At 39.6% G+C, this 21517-nt stretch overlaps 1 protein-coding gene across 3 annotated transcripts; it reads left to right on the top strand.

The window, feature by feature from the left end:
• The first annotated feature begins 1621 nt into the window (after nt 1-1621).
• Nucleotides 1622-21038, top strand: LOC122641358 (probable calcium-binding protein CML41). Of its 3 annotated transcripts, none has more exons than XM_043834569.1 (2): nt 1622-2146; nt 20974-21038. In XM_043834569.1, the coding sequence occupies exons 1-2, from the start codon at nt 1694-1696 to the stop codon at nt 21022-21024; spliced, it is 504 nt and encodes a 167-aa protein (XP_043690504.1). In that variant the 5' UTR covers nt 1622-1693; the 3' UTR covers nt 21025-21038. The 3 variants fall into 3 exon arrangements, with proteins under 3 accessions (XP_043690504.1, XP_043690505.1, XP_043690503.1); XM_043834570.1 differs by having other exon boundaries at nt 1622-2113; nt 20941-21026; XM_043834568.1 differs by lacking the exon at nt 20974-21038 and adding an exon at nt 5485-5577.
• Nucleotides 21039-21517: the final 479 nt, after the last annotated feature.

Genomic DNA, 21517 nt, shown 5'->3' with positions numbered 1-21517 from the left:
AGAAACTTCTTCAAGATTTCCTAGTTGAACTCTTCAAGGTTCACAAAGGAGAACTCATCATGGTTCTTAACACATGCTCAAAGCAATTTCCATTCAAAACTCAAGTTCTCTTACAAATAAGATAAGTAGGCCTTTTATAGGCAAAGGAAAAGAAAACCTAAAAGTTCCTACGACATCTCAGCCGTTGAATTACATTGAGTTTCAAGGATTGAGATTACATCTTGATTTAAGAAAATCTAAAGCTTCTTCTCCATTTTCTTGTTTGTTGTTCTAAGCAATAAGTACAATATCTTGATTCTTGTTTCAAGTTGTTAGTTCTTGTTTTGAGGAGCTTTGATGCTATATATCTTCAAGGGAAGACTCAAGAGGAGAAGAACTTAGACAAATACAATTTAAAAGTAGGTGCGACATCATCAAGCACTAAGAATCTCAAGAGGCATTGTAGAGATTCTCCACTAGTAAGGCTTTTTTTGATCTTGGGCTGGTTCTGTTTTGGTCTGGTGGTCTTGGACTTAACTTGATGGGCTTGGGCCTTGATACGGGCTGACCTCCTTAGAGGTTTTGGGTTGTCCAAGTGTTCATAAATCTGATGTACCATACATGTGTGGGCATGGCCTGCATTAGGTAGAGGTGGTGGGGGTGGGGGTGGGGGTGGTTATGGTGGTGGAGGTTACGGTGGTTGTGGATGTTACACTTGCTGTGAGACAGGGCACTTGGCCTAGGACTCTCAGCAGAGAGGCGAAAGGTATGGCGGTGATGGTGGTGGAAGCTGCTACAATTATGGGGAGTCAGCAGGGAGGTGGAAGGTATGGTGGTGGTGGTGGTGGCTACTTCAAGACCTTGAAGATGAACAATAACAGGGTGGGATGGAGTGGGTTTATTTCTTTAAGAAATAAGAAAGGGCAAAATTGTCATTTCCTTCCAAAACTAATAGAGTTAGTACTCAGGGGTACGGAAGTAATATTTGAAATTCCAAGGGTAGACATAAATTTCCCAAGTAAATACATTGAAACACCAAGCTATAACTTCATCCATGTTGAGGTATCAGACATAACTAATATTTAATTTTCTATTTCTTTTATATTGAGAAGTTACCATGCCCAACAAGTACAATGCCACGTATCCTTAATCGGGTTGTGTCATGTATGTAGTTTGGCTATTCATATTGAAAATTGAAACCCCTAGAAGTACTGAATCATATACTTCCTTTGTCCCATTTTGTTTAGTAGAGAAGAAGATTAGATTACTCTCCTCCCAAAGCTTGTTTATTTGTAAATTAGGCATTTTACATACCTTTGTTGTGGTTTCCATGATGTTCCCATGAATGTTTGCTGGCCGAATATGACAACAATTTCATTGGGAACTTTTTACAACAACCAGTCCTTTTTAAGCTCTGGCCGGATACTTATTCTTTCTCACACTGAAAATGGTTTAGCATTTTGAGAATTTTTAACCCAGACCAGTCATTTTTAGGAACTTTCAAACCAGACCAGTCCTTTTTAAGCTCTAGATCGCTTCGATTCTTTCCCACAAAACAAAAGTACCTTAAAAAAGTTCTTTTTTACTTTCCATGAAGTCTCAATCCTATCAAAGTCTCTATATAAGTCTCTTTGCATGTTCTTTCATTTCCATCACAGCAAAGAGCAAGAGCCAAAAAGAAGCAACAAACACTACTCTCGACGTTCCAGCTCTAATGGCAACTGCTGTTGTTTCCAAGGCAACATTATCCAAATGGTTCTCCAACAAGAGCTTCGTGCTAAGTGTCCATCGCCTTCAGCATTCCAAAAAACAATCAAGTAATGATGAACTCCAACAAATATTTCGTCACTTGGATGCTAATGGTAATGGGAAAATCGAAGGATCTGAACTCAGATCCTACCTTGCCTCCAAAAGGGAGTTCTTGTCACCTGAGGAGGCTCAAGGTATGACCAATGAACTCGATGCAGCAGGCGGCGATAGTTTGATGCTCAGCTTTGATGATTTTGCAATGTTGATGGAGCGTGAAGGTGGGGATGATGATCTGAAAAGAGGGTTTCAGATGTTCGTTGCAAAGAGTTCTGGATCCATTACATCAGAGGGCTTGCAGAGGATATTCAGTCGCCTTGGAAACAAAATGTCGAATGAAGAGTGCAAGAGCATCATACAGGCATTCGACCGCAACGGCGATGGTGTGATTGATTTTGCCGAGTTCCAACAGATGATGGCTTAATCCGGTATCAATGTTTGCACCTGTTTTATGTGTGTCTGTGTGGCAAATCGGTTCACAAAAATAAAAATAATGGCCTTTCCCCTATTTTATTCAGAAAGCTGCAATGCAAGTGGGGTTAGGAACTAGGACTGTAAGTCAGGTGTGTACCACATAATTAATAATTAAGAACAACTTTGCTATGTACTGACTATGAAGCTCAAACACGCTCCAAACAGCACCCAGGTTGTAATTTTTTTTATCCCTATAGACCTAGACTTGGTCTAGAGGTTTGGCACTGCTCGCTTGAAAACATGCCCGAGGGTGATTATGCAAGTCACAAAAGTCAATCGAGTATTTTTTATTTTTCTGATAGGTCATATCGCTTTGTTGAAAAAAAGAAAGAAACTATACAAGGAATACAGAGAACAAGAGAAGATACAACTAAAGAAGTCTCACACGAATAGACCCATGAAAGGGAGACAAAGCCAACAAGACAACTACTCACCTAAGGATAAACAAACACAAATCTCATAGTGGATCAAGAAAGAAAGAACCAAAAAGAACTCATCAATGGTTCGACCATGAGACAAGAATACCCTAATTTTGAACCAAGAAGCATTTTTCCCAGAGTCAGTGGAGTATTGATACAGCTCACAGGGGTATTTTGGATATTTGGCAATGATGTGACATGTTGGCATTGATGCTGGAACATCCGGGCTTATGTGGCAATGTGGGAAACTTCACCTCACTGTTTTACAATGTTTTTCATCCTTCGACATTCTTGGTTATGGAAGTGTCAGCTTCATAGGATCACGCACTGACAGCGGTTTCGTTGGGCATTTTCAGAAGGTCAAATAGCAGAACTGAGCAGAAATTTCTAAATGAGAAACGTAGAATATCGAATCGCCTTTCCAACGCAATTAGAATTGCCTCATTTCGACGCCCAATAATGGAAATATAGTTGTTTTCGTACAGTCACACAGTTTAGAAGCCTCTCCAAAAAGAGAGAAATTTGGTGGGCCCATAGGTGACGCGTGTCGTAATCGGGATGTTTCATGAAGTTGACATGGCCTTTGTGCAAGAGAATGGCTGATGTGGCAGCCAAGTGTGCAGGGGCTGCATTGATTCGGCTAGCATGGGGCTGGCTGGCAGGATGTTGTGGCCATGGTTGCAGGCCTTGAGGACATGTCTGCAACAAGGCGAGAACCGCATGTGCGCACGGCGCATGGGGCTGGCTGGCAGGGTGTTACCTTCATTATCTATATGATATTATGTTTAGTGACAGTTTAAAAAAACCACCACTATATGTAGTTGTATTTAGTGGCAGTTTTAAAAAACTGCCTCCACATTGCATTATCACAGGCGGTTCTTAAAACCGCCACCATTAAATAGCTGTGGTACATTTCGTGGTGGAATTGTGATGGTAAAAAAAATGACATTATTTAAATGGTGGCCGTTTTTTGCTTAATTAGTGGCGGTTTTTACTGCCGCTAGAGACTTCTTTTTTTTTGGGGGGTTTATGGCCTGGGTAGGGATTTTCGCCAAATGTTTGGACGCCATTCCAAGGCTTGGCAAATTCCTATGGAGTTTCAAATAATTCCAATGTGTGATCTATGGTTGGTCTGGTGCAGAGATTTTTAGTTTTTTATTTTTTTTTTTTATTTTTTTCCGATTGATATTGGGACACCTGAGTCAATAACACAATTGTGACTCAGTGTATCAGGCTGATAAAACCGATCCATATCTAATAATTGTAACCCTAAATCTAAAATGTTCATCATATTGATACATGATCATGTATGAAATCTTTAATAAAACTAAAATATAAAATTATTTTAATAAAAATTATGGATATTTAGCGGTGGTATATAAATGTTGTAGCTAAAATATCAATATATAGTTGCAATAATATTTTACTGCTAATGTTTAAAGATTTTTATAGTAAAAATTAAAAGGGAAAATTACACTGCCACCTCCTGAGGTTTGTATTAAATACAGTGTGACCCCCTGTGTTTCTAAATTATATAGCCACACCCCCTGAATGGACGGTGTTAAATAATACATTTAAAATACCAACTTTGCCCTCTTCTAATATCCTGTTAAAACTTAGTGTTAAATTCCAACTTTACCCTCTTCTAAGATTATAAATCAAAACTTGCAAGACAAACCCTTTTTACGGTTGTCTTCTTCTCCACCTAGAACTCCACCGCACATTTAATTCATCTCATACAAGCCATTTTAGGTGAAATTGGATTAAAATATCCTTACAAAATGACAAAATTACTCTTTTGAGCCCAATGCACAAAAATAAATAAATTGAAACACCAAGCTATAACTTCATCCTTGTTTAGGTATCATATACACATAACCTATATTTAATTTTCTAGTTCTTTTATATTGAGAAGTTTTCATCCATGTATGACTTTTGAATGTGGATGCAAGAATGTCCTTCATCACTCAAATCTGGGACCCAACCCATGCATACACCCTTGGGATTGTTTGGGTTTCCATAATTTGGGAACTTTTTACAACAACCAGTTCTTTTAAGCTCTGGATACTTATTCTTTCTCACACTGAAAATGGTTTGGCATTAAGCAACACTCCCATGAATTTTTATTTGGGAAAATATGCCAACCAGTCCTTTTTAAGCTCTACGATTCTGATTCTTTCACACACACAACAAAAATACCTTAAAAATAATTCTGTTTTACTTACCGTGAAGTCTCCATCCTATCGAAGTGTCTATATAAGTCTCTTTGCATGTTCTTACATTTCCATTGCAGCAAAGAGCAAGAGGCAACAAGAAGCAATAAACACTACTCGACGTTCGTGCTCTAATGGCAACTGCTGTTGTTTCCAAGTCAACATTATCCAAATGGTTCTCCAACAAGAGCTTCGTGCTAAGTGTCCATCGCCTTCAGCATTCCAAAAAACAATCAAGAAATGATGAACTCCAACAAATATTTCGTCACTTGGATTCTAATGGTAATGGGAAAATCGAAGGATCTGAACTCAGATCCTACCTTGCCTCCAAAAGGGAGAGTTCATGTCACCTGATCGAGGAGGCTCAAGGTGTGACCAATGAACTCGATGCAGCAGGCGGCGACAGTTTGATGCTCAGCTTTTATGATTTTGCAATGTTGATGGAGCGTGAAGGTGGGGATGATGATCTGAACAGAGGCTTTCAGATGTTCGTTGGGAAGAGGTCTGGGTCCATTACATCAGAGAATTTGTAGAGGATATTCAGTCGCCTTGGAAACAAAATGTCAAATGAAGAGTGCAAGAGCATCATATAGGCATTCGACCTCAACGGCGATGGTGTGATTGATTTCGCTGAGTTCAAGCAGATGATGGCTTAATCGTATCAGTGTTTGGACCTGTTCTATGTGTGTGTGTGTGTGTGGCAAATAAGCAGTTTACTAAAATAAAAATAATGGCCCTTCCCCTGTTTAGTTGTTTAGAAAGATGCAATGCAAGAAGGGGTTAGGCACTAGGACTGTAAGACCGGGGTGTACCAGATAATTAATAATTATGAACAGGTTTGCTATGTACTAAATATGAAGTTCAAGCTTGGTAGTGTTCCTTTTTTTTTTTTAATCTATCGATAAATCAAATTTACTTACTGAGAAAGAAAAAGAATAATTACAACCAAAGGACAGCAGCTCTAGAGCATCTCAAGGGAATTCCTGAGAGACGAAGGGCACCTCCACAACTAAGAAGAACACCCAGCTTGTAATTTCTTGTTATTCCTGTAGACCTAGACTTGCTCTAGCGGTTTGGCACTGCTCGCTTGAAAGGATGCCCGATGCTTGGTCAGTAGATCAAGTAGTCCTCATTGCATTAGTGCTTGATATGCACCTTCCACCCTTTCTATCCCCACCCCATGTACTCTCCCCCACATCTGGCTGCTCCCGTGGCGCCCACTCCTTGGCTGCCCAGTAGCACGTCCCCCCTAAACCCAAAAAAATAAAAAATCTTCTTATACCTAAAGGTCACTATTTGGTTTTACAATACAGAGAGAATGACCAACTAACCACAGATATGTATCTAATGCTTCTTTTTAATTCGTATAAATTTGATTGATTGATTAAAAAAAAATTCCCTGTAGTAATGGGTTGAAGAAAGATTTGCCCAACAGCGGCTACAATAGCTACACTGTGGATGGCAAGACCTAAGTGAAATAGTGAATTATACTATCTCTCCACGTGTTCTTTTTTTTTCCCCCATTAACTCTTCATGTTGAACATACAGTGCAGATGACAGTGTCTCTGTGCTGGTTGTCATTGTTGTCAACACAATGCATCTTGGTGCAGTACAGTGATAGTAACAGCCCAGAGTAGTTACAAAGGTCAGTACAGTACTAGCAACACTGTAGATGAGTTGCCAGACTTCTATTTGTGCAGAGCAATGACTAGACAATGTTCCTAGCATCCCTAGTTGTTCTTACAATGTTTACAATGGCAGTGACACCATTACAGGGGTTTGGCAGTATACACAAAGGTCCCACAATGACTGGGAGTCATAGGGCAATTCTATCATTTGGTTAAGTGTCTGTTAAGTATTTTTAAATGGTGAAATTACCCTTACCACAGTGAAATCCCTATAATACCCTTAATGATGAATTAATGATGTTAGAAGTTAGTTTTTGAAAAAGACAATTTTGCCCTTGTCTTTATTCAATACTTTTTTTTAATTCCTTTTTTCTCTCCTTCTTCTTCTCCTTCTTCTCCGTCTGCTGTTTCTTCCGCTGCCGCCACCACCACCACCACCGCCACCCCCTCCAGCCCTCCTTCTCTTGCTCCCCTGCAACCCTGCCACCACCCTCTCCATTCTCTCCCGACCGACCATGGTCTCAGCAATCCAACCCCATAAAAACCCTAACACATGGGCATGCTCAATAATCCCAACTCGTCTTCCGTCTTCGCTGCAACAGATCCATAGATGATATTTGATTTATGAAAATAACCTAATTACAGGAAATTATGGCTGGCTGGGCTGGGCTGGCGCTTCTCTTAGAACGTTGTTTAGGACATTTGAGTCATTACCGAGACGGTTAATTTTTCAGAAAAACAATGAAAATAGTTTAAGATAAGCTGCCATTTCCTTCTGCCTCCATTTTATCATCTCTGTCATCTTGTCTCCATTGAAAGCCTCACTACAGCTCTTCACCATTTCAAAAACCCTAAAAAAAAAACCTACTTCCGATTGGGGGTTTATGAGAGGTGTGAGTCCGATTGAGGGTTAGGTTTCACCATTAGAGAGGATTTCAGAGGTGAAATCATTGCTGGCAGGTTTGAGGTCTGAAGAGATCGATTTGATCACTGATCTCCGTCGTCGGGCGAGAATGGGATAGAGACGGTCGGGTAGAGAGGAGAAGAGAGAGAGAGACGTTTCAATCTCAAAGAACAAAGCGGGAAGCTGAAAAGAAAGGGAACCCGCGAAAAATTTAAGATAATATGGTATATTCTACGACGGTAAATGCAGTACTGTTGTTAAATATATGTATTTTCCGCGATGATAACCGACAAACTGTCGTTAAATATATACTTTCGACAACGGTAATATTTATAGTATCGTTAAAATGCAATTATTCGCGACAGTAATAATTATACTGTCGTTAAAATTATATTTTCCGCGACGGTAGTAATATACTATCGTGATAAATATTTAATCCACGACGAAATTTTGTTACCGTCGCCCAAATTATATTTTCAGCGACGGACATATGAACACCATCATTGAAAATCCATTTTTCATGACGAAATAGATAATCTGTCGCCGAATTAGATTTTTCACGACGGTTATAAAGTGACCGTCGCAAAAAATAATATTTTGCTACGATACTACAATAACCGTCGTTGAAAACGATATTTAGCTACGGAAGATATTTTGTACCGTCGGAAAAAATCGTATATATTGTGGTGTTTTCGTTTCATATTCTTAGAGGAGAAGACGGAGAGATGAATCATACTCTTCTACTCCCTTCTCCTTCTTCTTCTAGTCCCTCTCGTTCCTTGCTCCTATCTCCGTCTCAGTTCATAAACCCTATTCTTTTCACAAAAAACCCTAGAAATTCTTTAACCAAACGACACCGACATCGAATCTCTGTTACTCGAAGTTCTGCTGAAGATGCAACACAACAAAGCACTCTAGTGAATTCTGAGATCTTCGGGGGGTAAGAAGGAGCTCATAGGAATCCAATTACTTGCTGGAGGGTTGCCACCTCCGGTTAGGTTAGCGAGTTCAGTTATCATCGTTGCAGGTGCTCTTGCTAAGGGGTAAAATGAATATTTCACCTTTGTGTATTAACTGTGCTTAACGTTTGGGGTGTCTGTGACATTTTGATTAAGTATGGTAAGTTTATGAGATATTGGATACTGTTAGGGGGTGTCCGTGAAATTTTCCCTTACTTTTTTTATAAATTTGTTTACATTTTGAAGATTTTTTTTGGACATTTACTGTTTTTTACATATATTATGTAAGAAATATATCATTTTATGCAATAGTTTAAAAAAATTTACATTTTGATTTCCAATGTATATTTTTATATTGTTTGGATTTTTTTACTTTTAATATTTTGTATTTTTATAAAGTTATTATAATTTTGATTGCAATTTTTGTAATATTTCAAACAAAAATGTTTAATTATAGTACCTACTGCCACTAATTGTAGTACATTTGGAATTTTTTATTGATAACAAAGGTTATTCAACTTATGTAATTATTGTTGCTAATAGTTTGTAAATAGAAGCAATTAAACTTTCCCATTGCTAAATACGACAATGATGGTCAGATTAAACAATTATCAGGGTTAAACAACCGCAAAATACTTTGTGGTAGATTTCCAAAATATTTTTCTTATATCTAAGGTTGTTTTGGTTTTGCAATATATTGGGAATGACCAACTAACCACAGATACTTATCTAACGCTTCTTTTCAATTCTTATAAATTTGATTGATTGATTAAAAAAAATTCACTGTAATAATGGATCGAAGAAAGATTTGCCCAACAACAGTTGCAATAGCTACACTGTGGATGGGAAGGCCAAAATGACAGTGATTTTGACTATCTCTTCTTGTGTTCTTGTTTTTTCCCCTTTAACTTTTCATGTTGAACACGCAGTGCCCATGGTAGTGTCAATGTGTTGGTTGTCATTGTTGTCAACACATTGCATGTATGTTGTTTTTGTGACCACAGTGCATCTTGTTGCAGTAGTGATGGTGGCAGTCCATGGTAGTTACAAAGGTCAGTAAAGCACAAGCAACACTCTAGATGAGTTGTCAGAAATCTGGCAGTGCAGGCAGTGACTAGAAAGTGTTCCTAGCATTCCTAGCAGTTCTTACTGTATTTACAATGGCAGTGACACCATTACAGGGAAACTGTAAAGTTTGGGCTGATTCTAAAGTCATTTAGCCAGTGAAACACTACCAAGGGAAATTTTGCCATTTTAGGGTAGTTTTTTAGAATTTCTGCGGGGAGAGGTGTCGCTTTATTAGGTTCAAGGTTAGGAAAGGCTCTCAAATCAAAATCAGGCCTCACACACCACCATACACCATTTCAAAATAAAGTATCATCGTCGTAGACTAATCTAGCTCAAGTACCTCTATTCACAAATTCCTTTAAATTTCCTTAGATCTCACTAGGTACACTTATTGTTATCATTAGGGAAAATTACACTATCACCCACTAAGGTTTGTACTAAATACAGAATGACCCCCTGTGTTTCTAAATAATACAGCCACACCCCCTAAATTCTCACTCTGTTAGTTAGATGTTACAATGTTAGTTAAGTTTGCCTTCAAATGATTAATATACCTCTTTTGGGGTGAACTTACCATTTTGCCCATAGGACACCCTTAATGGACCCTATTACTTTATGAAGGTGTTTTTCCATATTTACCCCATTTGTTTGAAACACTAAATTTTTTTTTTCCAATTTTACACTTAAAATAAACTTTATGGGACCCACCCCATCACCGGCCCTTCTTCTTCTTCTTCTTGTCCTTCTTCCTCCTCCGCAACCCCACTAGCCCCAGCACCTGCTGCAACCCAACCCCACCACGTCTCACCCTCCCATCTCCCCCATACCTCTGCAGATGACGTCTTTATTGGAGAAAAATTACCGCCAATTCAGTAACAACATAAGAGAGAATTGAATTGATAAGATAAGGAGAAGAAGGGGAACGAAATTAAAAAAAAAAAATTTTGGAGTAATAATCAAGAAAACCAAAGAGACTAGATGAGAGGAAATCTATAGGGAAAGGGAGAGAGAAAAAGACATTTCCTTTACTAATTCGCACCCTAGAGCTTAATAGCTGTCCTCTCTCTTCCATTATTCCTTTTCTTTTTATTTTCCACCATTTTTAAATTCTGTTGACCGTGTTACTAGTACCTGGTGCTTAGTTAACAAACCAAGTGCTTATGTGTGATTTCTTTGGTGCGGGATGGAAAAGAAGTTGAATAGATCAAGTGCCGCTACCCCTTCTGCAACCCAACCCCCCAGCAACACTTGTAGAGCAAGAAAAAGAGAGAGAGATGAAGAAAGTAAAAGTTGAGAGCGACACGCGAAGCGAAAAAGAAGAATTTATGAAGGTGATTGCTTCAGTAATCATTCCGTTTAAGGGGGAGTGGAAGGCAGCAATCATTCAGACCACCAACACCCGCCACACCCTTCTCTCCCTTCCCTCCTTTCTTTGCACTTTTTAATCATTGCTCTCCTCCTTTTAGTTTTCCCACCCAGAGACCAATGGCAGAAGAGTAAAGTCAATATGAGAGACTCACCCGCCGTTTTTTTCTTAGTTTTAGTTTCATAGCAGAGACGGGAGGATGGGACGTGGTGGGATTGGGTTGCAGAAGGGCGTAGCGGCGGGTGGGATTAGGTTGCAACAGGTGTTGGGGCCAGTGGGGTTGGAGAAGAAGGAGGGACGGTGATGGGTGGGTCCTATTAAATTTATTTTAAGTGTAAAATTGAAAAAAAATTTAGTGTTTCAAACAAATGAGGGTAAATATGAAAAAACACCTTCATTAAGTGATGTCTTATGGGTAAAATGGTAAGCTCACACCCTGAAAGGGATATATTAGTCATTTGAGAGAAAACTTAACCAACATTGTAACACCTAACTAAAGGAGTGGAATCTCAGGGGGTGTGGCTGTATAATTTAGAAACATAGGGGGTTGCTCTGTATTTAATACAAACCTCAGGAGGTGGCACTATAATTTTCCCTTATCATTATATGATCATAGCCTCATAGGTATACTGCCACTATCTCAGCAAAAACAGTGGTTTATGCTTTCTCTCGTAAGCATGGATGCAGTTAATTCTTCCATGTTTAGTGAGTAAATTAGGCATATAATGTTGTTTATTAATTAGTTTATGTTATAGTGTTACCTATAATAAAAATTTTAGGAATGTGGATGCAAGAATGTTCATCATCACTCAAATCTGGGACCCAACCCATGAATTCACCTTTGGGAACTTTTTACAACAACCAGTCCTTTTTTAAGCTCTGGATACTTATTCTTTCTCACACTGAAAATGATTTGTCTTTAAGCAACACTCCCATCAATGTTTATTTATGCAAATATTCCCCCAATTCAATATTTAGGAACTTTTAACCTAGTCCATTCCTTTTTGATATTCCCAGGCTGACACTGAGAGGGGGGGTGAATCAGTGTTCAATAAAAATCTTCCCAAAATTGTCTTGACAAACCACACAACTTTTCCTGTAAACACCATTGGCCGGAGCACTCCGTAATTACCGGTTACAGTTCACATACACCCCCAACCTCCAACCAAAAATGGTCTAGCCTACCTAGGGTGTATGCCCATTCTGCAAAACAAAGGTACTCCAAATCCACAAGACAATGCATACAAATATACGTGGTTCGGCTTAAGCCTACATCCACGTAGTAATGCCCAACCCTGGGCTTCGTGCATTACCCAACACTCAACACAAATTACAATTTGACTGCAACAACAGTCCAGGAGCCCCTACTCCTGCTTCCAACAATGCCCCAACACTGTTAAGGGCTACAAGCCCCCCTTACAATAGCAACAACTATGTAAGTAATTTTCACAAACACCTGTTGAGCATCAACTCAACAAGGCTTACAACTTAAGAAAATACAACCAAAACTACCATTCCCAAAATCCCATCACATGTAGCTCATGAAGTTCATCCCAACAAGCTCATAAGCTACTTACAATATGAAGGAAATGGTTTAAAGAATACCAAAGTGCACTAAGCCACTTGAAGTACTCCACCAATGCTCTTGGAAGGCTAAAATTTGAACAATCGATGCATAAACGCCGTCAATCTGACTTCCAAGTGAAGAAAAGCATCAAACTTCAATCAAGATTTCCATTAAAATCAAGTTCAAGCTTCTTCAACTCCTCACCTAAGCTTTCTCAAGCTTCTCCCACTTTTTTCCCTCTTTTTGAGTCTTTTTCTTCCAACACTTTTGATGCAGGGACGAATAGGGTATTTTACTAAGAATTTTGATAAGTGGTTCACCCAAAACGGACATCGTACGGCCAAGATATGGAGCTTCAAAGATCAACCAATGATAAAATTTCATTTGGAATCTTGTATGCTTGTGCACCAAGCTTTGACTAAGCATGGAATCAAAGGATCATGGAGGTACACAAATTATATTAAATGTGGACAATCAGATTGGAGCAAGACAATGAGGTGCATTGATGACCGTAGATATGGTGTCAGAAGGGTCATTAGTCTTGTCACTATCACCAAGGCATGAACCAATGGATGCTCAAAGATTAGAATCTCAAGAGCGTACGTAGAACGCATCCCAAGCTTGTAGAGCTTTACAAAAAGTCAAGCTTCATAAAGTAGATGCCACGTTTCGGATTCCTAGAGGTTGGAATCAACTCATATCTTTTCACTTTATCCAACAACCAATAGGATTCCATTATATAAGATCTCCATAAAGGTAACAAAGCATTCATTTAATGTTTAGCTTTGTAACTTTCAAACAATTGCACATAACCCCTTCTTAGCTTTATGTCATTTATGAATAAATCTTTAGCTTGCACTATCTATGTCACTCAAACCAAATTCTTGATAAATTATAAATCAAACCCCTGAGACACAAAGTCACCAACCGAGAACACATTTGAAAACTTGGCCAAAAATTTGGCTACGTATGGAAGACTTTTATGCTATACTTTGCAAAGTGTAGCAAATACTCCAATTTTCAACTCCTATTGTCTACACCAATACCAAGCCACATCACTTCCACCTTATCATTGTCCGACTACTTGGCTGCCACCTCAGCCATGTTGGGCACTCTTTGTGGGGTCCACAGTATGTGGGTCCCATCTCAATTTTCTCTCTCCTCTTTCTCTCTCCACTTTCTCTCTCCTCAAGATAAAGAGGAATAGGCACATAAACACATGCCAACACACTACCATCACCTCAATGGGCACTGCCACTTGCTTATTAGCTGGGCCAAATTATCATTTTGCCCCTGAGAGATGTAAGAGGATTAAAATGCCCCTGAATACTTCCAAACACTTCCAAGAAAAACATCTCCTAATTTGTTTGCACTTGGTTGCCAACAATGACAACACCTTACAACTACTGCCAATGGACCAACACTTTTTAAGCTCTAGAATCTTATTCTTTCTTTTTTACCTACCAAGAAGTCTCCATCCTATCAAAGTCTCTATCCTATCAAAGTCTCTATATAAGTCTCTTTGCATGTTCTTTCATTTCCATCACCGTAAAGAGCAACAGGCAACAAGAAGCAACAAACACTACTCTCAACGTTCCTAGCTACTCTAATGGCAACTGCTGTTGTTTCCAAGTCAACATTATCTAAATGGTTCTCCAACAAGAGCTTTGTGCTAAGTGTCCATCGCCTTTAGCATTCCAAAAAACAATCAAGAAATGATGAACTCCAACAAATATTTCGTCACTTGGATGCTGATGGTAATGGGAAAATCTCAGGATCTGAACTCAGATCCTACCTTGCCTCCAAAAGGGAGTTCATGTCACCTGAGGAGGCTCAAGGTGTGACCAATGAACTCGATGCAGCAGGCGGCAACAGTTTGATGCTCGGCTTTGAAGATTTTGCAATGTTGATGGAACGTGAAGGTGGGGATGATGATCTGAAAAGAGGGTTTCAAATGTTCGTTGCAAAGAGTTCTGGGTCCATTACATCAGAGGGCTTGCAGAGGATATTCAGTCGCCTTGGAAACAAAATGTCAAATGAAGAGTGCAAGAGCATCCTAAAGGCATTCGACCGCAACGGCGATGGTGTGATTGATTTTACCGAGTTCAAGCAGATGATGGCTTAATCCGGTATCAATCTTTGCACCTGTTCTATGTGTATCTGTGTGGCAAATTAGTTCACAAAAATAAAAATAATGGCCTTTCCCCTGTTTTATTCAGAAAGCTGCAATGCAAGTGTGATTAGGAACTAGGACTGTACCACATGATTAAAATAATTAAGAACAGGTTTGCAATGTACTGACTATGAAGCTCAAACTTGGTAATGTCTGGTTTTTTTTTTTTAAATTATTATTCGAGTAAATCAATTATATTCCAAAAGAAAAAGATAAATATTTACAACCGAAGGCCAGCAGCCCTAGAGCATGCCAAGGGCATTCCTAAGTGAATAAGGGCACCTCCACAACTAAGAAGAACAAACACGCTCCAAACAGCACCCAGCTTGTAATTTTTTTTTATCCCTGTAGACCTAGACTTGCTCTGGCAGTTTGGCACTGCTCGCTTGAAAGCATGCCCGAGGGTGATTATGCCAGTCACAAAAGTCAGTGGAGTATTTTTTTTCTAATAGGTAATATCGCTTGCTTTATTGAAAAAAAGAAAGAAACCATACAAAGAATAAAGAGAACAAGAGAAGAAACAACTAAAGAAGTCTCACACGGACAGACCCATGAAAGGGAGACAAAGCCAGCAAGACAACTACTCACTTAAGGATAAACAAACACAAATCTCATAGTGGATCGAGAAAGAAAGAACCAAAAAGATCTCATCAATGGTTCGACCATGAGACAAGAATACCCTAATTTTGAACCAAGAAGCAATTTTTCCCTGAGTCAGTGGAGTATTTATACAACTTACAGGGGTATTTTGGATATTTGGCAATGATGTGACATGTTTGCATTGATGCTGGAACATCTGGGCTTATGTGGCAACGTGGGACACTTCATCTCACTGTTTTACAATGTTTTTCATCCTTCGACATTCTTGGTTATGGATGTGTTAGCTTCATAGGATCACGCACTGACAGCTGGTTCGTCGAGCATTTTCAGAAGGTCAAATAGCAGAACTGATCAGAAATTTCTAAATGAGAAACGTAGAATGTCGAATCGCCTTTCCAACGCAATTAGAATTGCTTCATTTGGATGCCCAATAATGAAAATATATTTGTTTCCGTACAGTGACGCAGTTTAGAAGCCTCTCCAAAAAGAGAGAAATTTGGTGGGCCCGTAGGTGACACGTGTCGTAATAGGGATGTTTCGTGAGGTTAACATGGCCTTTGTGCAAGAAAATGGCTGATGTGGCAGCCAAGTGTGCAGGGGCTGCATTGATTCGGCTAGCATGGGACTGGCTGGCAGGATGTTGCGGCCATGGTTGCAGGCCTTGAGGGCATGTTTGCAACAAGGCCAAGACCCCCATGTGTGCACGGTGCATGGGGCTGGCTGGCAGGATGTTACCGTCGTTATCTATATGATATTATGGTTAGTGACAGTTTAAAAAAACTGCCACTATATGTAGTTGTATTTAGTGGCGGTTTTAAAAAACCGCCTCCATATTGCATTATCACGGGCGGTTCTTAAAACCGCCACCATTAAATAGATGCGGTACATTTCATAACGGAATTGTGATGGTAAAAAAAACAACATTATTTAAATGGAGGCGGTTTTTTGCTTAATTAGTGGCAGTTTTTACTACCGCTAAAGACTCTTTTTTTTTGGGCCGGGGGGGGGGGGGGGCATGGCCTGGGAAGGGATTTTAGTCAAATGGACGCCATTCCAAGGCTTGGCAAATTCCTATGGAGTTTCAAATAATTCCAATGTGTGATCTATGGTTGGTCTGGTGCAGAGATTTTTAGTTTTTTATTTTTATTTTTCCGATTGATACTGGGACACCAGAGTCAATAACACAATTGTGACTCAGTGTATCAGGCTGATAAACCCGATCCATATCTAATAATTGTAACCCTAAATCTAAAATGTTCATCATATTCCTACATGATCATGTATGAAATCTTTAATAAAACTAAAATATAAAATTATTTTAATAAAAATTATGGATATTTAGCGGTGGTATATAAAAGCTGTAGCTAAAATGTCAATATATAGTTGTGATAATATTTTACTGCTAATGTTTAAAGATTTTTATAATAAAAATTAAAAGGGAAAATTACACTGCCACCCTGTGAGGTGTGTATTAAATACAGTGTGACCCCCTGTATTTCTAAATTATACAGCCACAACCCCTAAATGGATGATGAGTGATCGGTGTTAAATAATATATTTAAAATACCAACTTTGCCCTCTTCTAATATCCTATTAAACTTAGTGGAAAAATCCAACTTTGGCCTCTTCTAAGCTTATATATCAAAACCTGCAAGACAAACCCTTTTTAAGGTTGTCTTCTTCCCCACCTGCAATTCCACCGCACAGGTATTCATTTATACATCCATGTCTTCTCTCCCTCATATCTTCTCCCTCTGTTCTCTCTCGGTTTTTTTTTTTTCCTGCACTCATTTGTTTTGCCTCTTCCAAGTAGGTGTTGGTAGCTTCCGGTCCCGCATGATGGAATCGTAGAGGAGCTTCAAGTGTTCGAGATCACGCAGGCAATCAGAAAGGCATCTGATATTCTCCTGGAGGTTGGCTGGTATGCTCAGCGCCGGAATGCAGATTAGGTCAAGTGCAAGGGTCCGATTGCAATCGGCAATGGACTCTGCAATTCAGCCGACGGCCCTGTAGGCGGAAGCTTTGTGCATGTAGCACATTCCGCATGGAAACCCTGTGGGGTTCCTCGGCGATTATCGAGTATCTTGGAAAAGAGCCTGATGGACTCGGAGTAGAGGCCTGCGTCTAAGGCTGCATGCGCCGCTGTGCGGCAGCGGACGAGGTGCTTGATATGAACAAGGAGTTGTGCGACACCCTCGGACTCCGACGGTGGTGGCGTCGTCGGTGGATTGCCGTAGCTAAAATCACTGCTGGCAGCAACGTTGGCAAACGAGAAGCTGTCGTCAGACCAACACACGCTTTCTTTACTGAACGCTGCTGGAGCTAGACATTTTCCAGTTTGAAGACGAACCATTGCGTCTTCCATCAACCCAAGATGGCAACAAGCTTGACCCACAACCAAGTCTTTCCTATCCCAGGCATCATAAAACGACACCATTCCAATGATTTTGACATTCTCAATAGGGATTTATTTGAATAACAATATTGTGTAAAAAAAGGAACATAAAACAGGAAAATGAGTGAGAAACAGGGAAGTACTTCCATTGCCCTTCGTTCTCGCAGCTCTTACCGATACCAGCCATGACCTTCTTCAGGTCCAAAACAGAGAAGCATTTGAAAGTGGGGTCTTTATCTATCGTATCATACGGGAACTGGTCGGAGCAGAGGAGCTTCACCCGTTCCCTTGACAGCTGCTGGGACAAGTCGTCGGAAGAGAGATGATTCTTCGGACCCCCTTACAAAATGACTAATAGGGGTATATTAGTCATTTAAAACCAATACAGTACCACTCAAGGGGAATGATATAACAGAGTGGGGCTGATTGTAATAATAACCAAAACTCAAGGGGTGTGGTTGTATAATTTAGAAACATAGGGGTTGTTCTGTATTTAATACAAATTTCAGGGGGTGATAATATAATTTTCCCAAATTAAAAAAATACACTAACGTGGAAAGACCACAACATTTAGAGGTGGTATAGAAAGACTGCTATCAAACTGCAATAATATTCTATTGTTGTGATTTAAAGAGTTTTATGATAAAAATTATAATAACGGGGTATGAGAAAAAAAACATCTTGGGGCAGTTTTTATGGACTACCACTCAATATATATATTAAAGAGCGATCAAATTAAATGATAGGGATATGTCTTGTTTTTGTTGGTGTATCAGTTTCAGTCCAGCTAGTATTTGTTTCATTATTTTTCCCTTAATATAAATGATCTTTAAGTAAAAAAGAAAAAACGGTAAAATTAAACCGCTGCTGAATATTTATTTTTAATAATTGTAGTATTTTACTGCTGCTAAATATCAAAATGGAAATTCAGCAAAGCAAAAAAAAAAAAATACTGTAAATTCCAAAAAGCCCGCTCCCTTTTCCCCTAGCCTCTCCATGCAACGTTATTTGTTCTCCTACTTCTCCTTTTCACCATCATCTGCTTCCTGGGACAGAGGTTGCAGCTATGTGTTCTTTTCCTTATCTATTTGTCCATTTTCTCTTTAGATTTTCTGGATTTATTTTCCGTTTTTATTGTAAAGAAAAGGGGAGCAGAGGTGAGAAGGGGAGTGGGGCGAATTCAGATCATCTACGGCCTGCCTGCCCGTAGCAGCCATAGCAGCGCCCTAATGAGGCACGGTGCAATGACCGCCTTACCCCTGCTCGGGCAAGGCGCTCGGGCAAGGGTAAGGCGGTCATTGCACCGCACTTCATTAGGGTGCTGTTATGGCTGCTACGGACAGCAGGCCATAGACGATCCTGAGCTGGTGGGGCAGGGAGACAGGTTGGGTAGAGCAGTAGGTCGCATATCACGGCAACGACGACTAGGGAGGGGCATGGAGTAGGGGAAAGAATGGGTTGGGTTAATTGAGGGTCTTGGTGCAAAAGAAAGAAAGGGCGCCAGCATGAGTGGGGGCAGGTGGGTGGGTACATGGGAGGGGTGAGGACAAGGAAATTAGTGGCAGTGGGGCCCTCTATTGATGGGGTAGCGGGAGGGGGGTACAGACCAGTGTTGGTGGTTGAGATGGGAGAGGGGCGGGTTTCAGCTGGATTGGGAGAGGTGTGGGTGGTATTGAAGCTTCAAGGGGTGGGAATCTTTATCCTCTCAGGTTCCTTGCTTGGTACAGTTCATACGGTTCCTCTCATAGGAGGCGGAAATGACCACCTTATCCCTTGCCCGAACACATTGCCCGGGTGGGGTCCACAACTCTCTTATTAGAGGAACTAGAGAACTGTACCGGGTAGGGAACCTGAGAGGATAATTTTCTGGTGGGAAGATGGGAGAGGGGGTGAATGTTCATGTATGTGAGCATTTCCTATCCACATGTGAGAGCGGGAAGGACGGTTCTTTTTTAATAAAAATGCTATTCATCAACGATATATCTAAATTGCCACTAAAGGAAGTATTTATTAATAAAAATAAAATTATCGTAATAATAAAACCACTTTCATTTAGCAGCGGTAAATACTTATCACCGCAAGTTGTAGTAAGTTTGGAATATTTATCTGATAACAACGGTTATTTAACAGATGTAATTATTGCTGCTAATAGTTTGTAAATAGAAGCGGCTAAACTTTTTCGCTGCTTAATACGACTATGACGGTGAAGAAAACAGTCGTCAATTAAATGGGAAAGGTTTTTTGCTATTCAACGGTGATAATTACCGCCCTTGTGTAGAATTGTTTTTGTAGTGCCATTTGATATGATTTCAGTGACCAAATCACTATCCACTCACATATTTACAAGAAAATGATATTGTACATTAAGAGAATCTCTTAGGTACAAAGGCAACTACGTGTGGCAATGGGTCATATCAGGACATCTTCGTGTTGTGTTGGAATCCCTTCATCCCGAATGAACATGATATGATAAACAAGTCATGTTTGTGTCAACAAACAACAATATACTATGGTCATATGATCTTTATTTTGGGTAAATAGTTTGTCTTAGATCACATTAAATTCATCTCATACAAGCCGTTTTGGGTAAATTGAATTATAATATCCTTACAAAACAACAAAAAAAAACTCTTTCAAGCCCAATGCACAAAAATAAATAATTTGGGAACTTTTTACAACAGGCAGTCCTTTTTTAAGCTCTGGATACTTATTCTTTCTCACACTGAAAATTATTTGTCTTTATGCAACACTCCAATGAATGTTTATCTATCTAGGCAAATATTCCAACAATTCAATAATTTAGCAACTTTTAACAACAACCAGTCCTTTTTAAACTCTAGAATCTGATTCTTTCTTTTTTACATACCATGAAGACTCTATATAAGGCTCTTTACATGTTCTTTCATTTCCATCACAGCAAAGAGCAACAACAGGCAACAAGAAGCAACAAACACTACTCTCGACATTCCTAGCTAGCTACTCTAATGGCAACTGCTGTTGTTTCCAAGGCAACATTATCCAAATGCTTCTCCAACAAGAGCTTCGTGCTAAGTGTCCATCGCCTTCAGCATTCCAAAAAACAATCAAGAAATGATGAACTCCGACAAATATTTCGTCACTTGGATACTAATGGTAATGGGAAAATCGAAGGATCTGAACTCAGATCCTACCTTGCCTCCAAAAAGGAGTTCATGTCACCTGAGGAGGCTCAAGCTGTGACCAATGAACTCGTTGCAGCAGGCGGTGACAGTTTGATGCTCAGCTTTGATGATTTTGCAATGTTGATGGAGCGTCAAGGTGGGGATGATGATCTGAAAAGAGGCTTTCAGATGTTCACTGGGAAGAGGTCTGGGTCCATTACATCAGAGGATTTGCAGAGCATATTCAAAATGTCAAATGAAGAGTGCAAGAGCATCATAAAGGCATTCGACCTCAACGGCGATGGTGTGATTGATTTCCCTGAGTTCCAGTAGATGATGGCATAATCCGGTATCAGTGTTTGGACCTGTTCAATGTGCGTGTAGTGTGTGTGGCAAATAAGCAGTTTACTTAAATAAAAATAATGGCCTTTCCCCTATTTAGTTGTTTTGAAGATGCAATGCAAGTGGGGGTTAGGCACTAGGATTGTAAAACCCCAGTGTACCACATAATTAATAATTATGAACAGGCTTGCTATGTACTGAGTATGAAGTTCAGGTTTGGTTATGTTTTTTTTTTTTTTTTTTTTAATTTATCGATATATCAAATTTACTGAGAAAGAAAAAGAATAATTACAACCAAAGGACAGCAGCCCTAGAGCATCTCAAAGGTATTCCTGAGAGAAGAAGGGCACCCCTACCGAAGTCACAAATGGTTGTTGGAATTTGGAACATCCAATCCAACCAAGAATAGGAGTGTGGCGCTAACTGATACCGACATATTAGGAATGGGATTAGTCAATCCCCATATGATGGATAATCCCTTTAT

Source organism: Telopea speciosissima, chromosome 10, assembly GCF_018873765.1.
Source record: "Telopea speciosissima isolate NSW1024214 ecotype Mountain lineage chromosome 10, Tspe_v1, whole genome shotgun sequence".
In the NCBI taxonomy this organism is placed as follows: Eukaryota; Viridiplantae; Streptophyta; class Magnoliopsida; order Proteales; family Proteaceae; genus Telopea; species Telopea speciosissima.
Note: the sequence above shows the minus strand (reverse complement) of the source record. Positions and strands in the feature narration are given on the sequence as shown.

Bases quoted from the DNA above. Each gene is read 5' to 3' on its own strand.
- LOC122641358 (XM_043834568.1), top strand. From the start codon at position 1,694: ATGGCAACTGCTGTTGTTTCCAAGGCAACATTATCCAAATGGTTCTCC. The intron at 2,147-5,484 runs GCATTCGACCGC...AGCATCATATAG, and splicing joins AGTGCAAGAGCATCATACAG to GCATTCGACCTCAACGGCGA.